Source organism: Colobus angolensis, unplaced genomic scaffold (genome assembly GCF_000951035.1).
Source record: "Colobus angolensis palliatus isolate OR3802 unplaced genomic scaffold, Cang.pa_1.0 Scaffold36, whole genome shotgun sequence".
In the NCBI taxonomy this organism is placed as follows: Eukaryota; Metazoa; Chordata; class Mammalia; order Primates; family Cercopithecidae; genus Colobus; species Colobus angolensis.
Window position 1 is genome coordinate 1162688 of NW_012116932.1, and position 6321 is coordinate 1169008.

Sequence of the window (6321 nt, forward strand, 5' to 3'; positions counted from 1 at the left end):
GGATAACTTGAGGTCAGGAGTTCAAGACCAGCCTGGCCAACATGGTGAAACCCTGTTTCTACTAAAAGTACAAAAAAATTAGCCAGGCATGGCGGCTGGAGAATCGCTTGGACCCGGGAGGCAGAGGTTGCAGTGAGCTGAGATCATGCCATTGCACTGCAGCCTAGGCAAGACTAGAGTGAGACTCTGTCTCCAAAACAAAACAAAACAAAAAAATTAGCCGGGCATGGTGGTGTGTGCCTGTAATCCTAGCTACTTGGGAGGCTGAGGCAGGAGAATTGCTTGAACCCGGGAGGCAGAGGTTACAGTGAGCCGAGATCATACCGCTGCACTCCAGCCTGGGCAACAGAGCAAGACTCTGTCTAAGAAAAAAAAGAAAAAATAAAATAAAATATGGGGAGAGACCAGCCATGGTGGCTCACATCTATAATCCCAGCGCTTTGGGAGGCTGAGGTGGGCAGATCACTTGAGGTCAGGAGTTTGAAACCAGCCTGGCCGACATGGTGAAACCCTGTCTTTACTAAAAATACAAAACTTAGCTGGGCACGGTGGTGCATGCCTGTAATCCCAGCTATTTGGGAGGCTGGGGCAGGAAAATCTCTTGAACCTGGGAGGCAGAGGTTACAGTGAGCCGAGATCGCACCAGTGCACTCCAGCCTAGGCAACAGAGTGAGACTCCGTCTCAAAAAACAAACAAACAAACAAACAAAAACAACAACAACAACAAAAAACAGGGAGAGCTGGTAATGGTGGCTCACACCTGTAATCCCAGTGCTTTGGAAGGCCGAGGTTGGAGGATCGCTTGAGGCCTGGAATTAGAGACCAGCCTGTGCAACATAGCAAGACCTCATCTCTACAAAAAATAAAACAATTAAAAAATTAGCTGAGCATAGTAGTGGTCCATGCCCGCAGTTCCAGCTACGCAGGAGGCTGAGGCAGGAGGATCTCTTAAAACCCAGGAGATTGAGGTTGCAGTGAGCTGTGACTGCACCACTACACTCCAGCCTGAGCAAGAGTGAGACTCTGTCTCAAAAAAATAATAATACTCTGGGAGGCTGAGTTGGGGGGATTGCTTGAATGCAGGAGTTCAAGACCAGCCTGGACAACATCAAAACCCTCTACAGAAAATAAAAACATAAGCCGGGTGTGGTGTTGTGCACCTGTAGTCCCAGCTACTCAAGAGGCAGAGGTGGGAGGACTGTTCAAGCCCGGGAGGTAGAGGCTGCAGTGAGCCGTGATTGAACCATTGCATTCCAGGCTGGGTGACAGAGTGAGGCACTGTCTCAAAACAAAAAAAGTAATAATTAAAAAAAAACCCCAAACAAATATAGAGGCATTGAGCATTCAAATTTTTTTTTTTTTTTGAGACGGAGTCTCGCTCTGTCTCCCAGGCTGGAGTGCAGTGGCGTGATCTCTGCTCACTGCAAGCTCTGTCGCCTCCTGGGTCCACGCCATTCTCCTGCCTCAGCCTCCCGAGAAGCTGGGACTACAGGCGCCCGCCACCACGCCTGACTAATTTTTTTTGTATTTTTGGTAGAGATGGGGTTTCACCGTGTTCACCAGGATGGTCTCGATCTCCTGACCTCGTGATCCGCCCACCTCGGCCTCCCAAAGTGCTGCGATTACAGGCGTGAACCACCGCGCCAGGCCGAGCGCTCAAATCTTAAATGCGCAGCCTGACAGATTCTTGCATTACGGACTTGTCCTGTAACCACCACCTAGGGCTACAAGGGACCAGCCCCTCGCTGAGTGTTTTCTATGCTTCGTTCTCACCCTGTGGGGTGGGAGCTGCTGTTATTCCCACAGATGAGAAGACTGATCAGGTCTGAGGTCACTGACCCGCCCCTACTTCCCATGAGATTAACTACTTCACTGCCGACTCAGCCATTGGTTTCAGTGCTGAGTCCAGGGCACCAGGGTGGCCAATGTGGACAGAACTGCCTTCAACCCCCTGATGTTCCTGGGTTTGCTACCACCCTGAGGGACCCTGTACACTTGCCCTTTGGCATTGCTGGTCTTCTGCCTGCCAGGAATCCCACATGGCCTTGGGGGAAGCCACCCCCGCTACCTGTCCCCAAAGCTCTCCCTCAGCATTCAGAGAGAAGAGCCTTCATGGGGCTAGAAAGTGGTAGATGGTGGCTGGGTGTGGTGGCTCAAGCCTGTAATCCCAGCACTTTGGGAGGTCAAGACAGGCAGATCACCTGAGGTCGGGAGTTTGAGACCAGCTTGACCAACATGGAGAAATCCTGTCTCTACTAAAAGTACAAAATTAGCTGGGCGTAGTGGCACACGCCTGTAATCCTAGCTGCTCGGGAGGCTGAGGCAGGAGAATTGCTTGAACCTGGGAGGCAGAGGTTGCAGTGAGCCGGGATCGCGCCATTACACTCCAGCCTGGACAACAAGAGTGAAACTCTGTCTCAAAAAAAAAAAGAAAGTGCTAGATGGGGGATAGAGAGAGATCGTGGCCAAGAAGGCCCCACAAAGAATGACTGGGCCAAGAGGGGACAGGCAATGAGTGGCCAGGAGTCCTAGATGGGTGCCTGGCTGGGCCACCAACTAGCGCAGGGGCCTGAGCCTGGGGGCTGCACCAAATCCAATGCTTTCACTAGCAGAACCTTTGTTTGTGTGTTTTGTTTTGAGATGGGGTCTTGCTATGTTGCCCAGGCTGGTCTCTAACTTCTGGCCTCAATGGATTCCTCCACCTTAGCCTCCCAAAGTGCTGGGATTACAGGCGTGAGCCACTGTGCCTGGCTTCACTAATAGAACCTTTGTGACCAAAAACATCTTCCCTGGAAACCTCCAAATAATCCACACAGAACTCAGCAGTGGATGGGGAGGGTGGAGGGTGCCCTCTTGGGATTCTACCTTCACCCATACAAGAAGGCAGAGAGGTGCCGGGCTTCAAGGGAATCCGAAAAGTCTGGTCCGTTTTCCCTTTGCTCTTAGCAAAAGGGAAAGAATTGCTGAATCCTGCACCTCCCTGACTCGCTGAGCTCCCAACCTCTGGCTGTCCGCTGGTGCCTCATGGAGCAGTTCTACAGGGTGCCTTTCTGTTAGCATGGCCCTTCTCTGGCCTCTCAAAGGACCAGAGAGCCCAGGCTCTGGTGCCACTAGCCTTGTGAGCTTGTCAGATTTGGGGATGGGGCATGGGGAGGTCAGTGCCAGGAGGAGCAGGCAGAGAGAGGGATGATGGGGGGAGGGGCAGGTAACCTCACTCAAGTGGCCCCACACTCACCTCTGCTTCCTGTCTCTTCCAGCAGAGGGTGGAATAAAGGGTGGGTGGGATGGGGTGATCTGGGGGCCTTCTGTCCCCTGGCCACGGAGGCTCAGGATGCTGGCTGTCGCTCAGGCCCCCAGAAGGTGTGATGCAGGTAGCCCAGGAAACGTACAGCCAGGTGGGCCCAGAGGAACAGCTGCAGCCACAGCTGGAAGGTGGTCTCCGAGTCCCCACCCTGGCTGCTGCCTGATCCCAGATCCATCCCCGGCCCCCACTGGGCTCTCCCTGGAATCTTCCTTTTGCTGAGAAACCAGGAAAACGCAGAGCCTCTAAGTCAGCTTCCTTGGGAAGGCCTCAGGGGACCAGGGAGGAGGAGCTGGTTGCTACAGAAGCTTTTAAAGGTACCTGCTCCAAGCTGGCCAAGGTTTGCAGAGGGCTTCCTTGGCAGGAGGCGATGGGAAGATTCTCCCGAGGGTGTCCCTCTGGCTGGCCTGTGTGCCCCAGGGCGGGGCCATAAAGCTAACTTCCCTTTCCAGGGACTTCACTGCTCCCAGGACGCCAGGCCCTGCCTTCCTCAGTGGGCACTGGACTATGCAGAGGACAATGCCTGGTGTGCCCAGAGCAGTGCCCACTGGGCAGAGGGGAAAGAGTTAAGGTTCAGGATCAGGCAACAGCCAGAGACTCCCTGGGGGCTAAAGAGGCCCCAGAGCTCTCTTAATTCGCTGAAAGAACAGCTGGAGAGAAAGGCTTGGGGCAGGGGGTGACAAGAGCCACCCTGCCTCCTCCCCTGAACTCCCTTTCAATGTGGAACCCCCAAATCCTGCTATCCCGAGAGAGAAAATGGGTACATCTGGCTCTTTGCTTTGCTCCTATGCGGGGGTGGAGAGGGGAACGGCATCCTGGGATGTCCTTGGCCTCTGTCAAACCTTGCCCTGTGCTTGGCTCTACTCTCGGCCATGAAAGTCCAAACCGGAAACGAGCGGCTAAACCCAAGGGTGGGGGAGGGGGAGGCAGCCTTGACCATCTTCCTCCTTCTTTCCAGATCCCAAAAGAAGCGGAGAGTCAGTGGCAGCCTCTTTGAGAGTGCCCAGCACCCAGGACCCCTGCTAGCAACAGGAAGTGGCAGAGGATGGTAACCCAGCCAGCTGCTGGCCTATACAGCCTGCCGCCCTGCCCACATCTTCTACACGGGGGGTGCCAGCTCCCACTGTGGTCCAGATTCCCTTTGGGCTCATAGAGAAAACTCCTTGACACCCCTTGAAAAGCCAGGGCCACAGCAGAAGGCAGAAATCTAGAAACTCGCCCTGGGAATGGGGAATTGCAACAGCAGAATATCAATTTGGGCAAGGGGCTCGGGGTCTCCCTCGGAAGGAGCCCAGCCTCAGAACCCCCTTCCGCCAGACAACAATCTCAGACCCTCTGCCCTTTTGAAATCTGGCTGTCCTGGGAATTCTGGGGCAGGAATGCCCAGCCTGGGCTGGGCCCCCTACTCGAGGCTGGCTGATTCCTCCAGTGGAGCCTGGATTCCCTCCTCTGGGCTTACCATGCCACAACTCTGAGCTGGACCCCAACACTGGGATGGCTCATCCCACAGTCTGAGCTGAACCCCAACACTGGATGGACCTCTCCACCACCCTTCTCTGAGCTGGCCCCCCTGCTGGGTGGACCATCCTCCCTTCTCTGAACTGGGCCACCGATCCCCTCTGTTCTTCCCCAGCCCGCACAGCCTGGGGCTATACAGAAGGCGTTTCCAGGGCCAGCCAGGGGTTCACATCCTCCTCCTCTTCGCCTGTGCCCCAGACCCCTCTGCAGCCCTTCCCTGACTTGAGGGGCAGCGTGTGCCTGGGAAGTTGCTATAGCAACAAGGCTCAGCCTCACCATCGCTGGAGTTGGAAGCCATCACTCAGTCCTGTTCTCAGGGCACCGGGACTACGGTGGCTGGGAAGGCTCATGAGACCTACCGTGTCTGCTCGGCTGTCCATCCTCAGAACCCTGCCTGCAGGGGGAGCTAGGGAGACGTGGGGTGGGAGCAGGAAGAGAAACCCAACCCAGAGGCCACTTGGGTGCAGAGGAGGGACAGATAGGACCCTCCAAGTTTCTATAGACGTGGTTGCGCTAAGGGGAGAGCTGCCTTGACAAGACCCTCTTGGGCACCCATACAACTGCCAAGGCACAGAAGGTATTTGGCCGTCTTAGGCATCCATAGGATGTTACATGGCACTAGTTCTTCCCATCTAGGGTCTTCTTGGGGGGTGCTTTTCTCTCTTTGCCGGGATCTGCTTGTGTCCTGGGGATGGGGGGGGCTCCCTTTTACCAGCTCTGCCTCTTCTCCTATGGGCCAGTTCCCAGGGGTATCTTCAGCCAGTGAAGATACGACCTGAGCCCCACTTGGCTGTCTGGCCTGGGCGCCTGCCCTCTGGGGCCGCTGCTCCCTCTCCATTCTTCGAACCTGGCCAGCGTCTGGGACTTAGTCTTTTTTCTCGGCCCGCTCAGCTCTCCCAATGGCTTTGCCATCTTTGGGTGTAGATTCTCCCCATCCCACTCCAGGGCTCATTCTGGATCCCTGGCCTCTTGGGAGGAGGCGGAGTCTGTCCTGCCCTGGCAGAGATGGTACCACAGGGGACTGCAGGATGCTTAACTGGTGCCTCCCAAGGCCTGGGCATTTTCCTGACCCCAGTCGGGCCGGCGTCTGGCAGATGAAATCCAGGTGCCCCCTGCAGGCTGGCCTGGCTACTGCCCCCGCCCCTGCCCCACCCTTATAAGAAGGCAAATTTTGTCTAACTCTATCCTCTCAGAATCAGAGCGCCTCAAAGCAAAGAGGGACTTCCTTCCTTATCTTATTTCCTTCTCTGGAAGCCTCTGGGAGGAAGTACAGCTTCGGGCGTTTCTCAAAGTGTGACATGGTCCCATTGGCAGAACATGACATGATTTTCGGGATGTTTCATTTATCTAGTTATACTGTATTTAATGTGTATCAGAGAAAATATAACTGACATAGCAATCCCATGATTTCATTTATATTATTGTTTAGAATGAGCTCCAAGTTTACATCTGAACAGAAGTGAGTACAATTTTTTTTATTTTAAATTAAGAAAATATGATAG

General features: G+C 54.5%; 1 protein-coding gene across 1 annotated transcript in view; it reads right to left on the reverse strand.

Moving 5' to 3' along the window:
* Nucleotides 1-5280, reverse strand: part of PRKACA (protein kinase, cAMP-dependent, catalytic, alpha) — a 29688-nt gene extending 24408 nt beyond the window's left edge. The window contains exon 1 of the mRNA XM_011953203.1: nt 5096-5280. Coding sequence (XP_011808593.1) covers nt 5096-5117 — 22 coding nt within the window. The 5' untranslated portion in view covers nt 5118-5280. The remainder of the gene's footprint in view (nt 1-5095) is intronic.
* Between the last annotated feature and the right edge of the window lie 1041 nt (nt 5281-6321).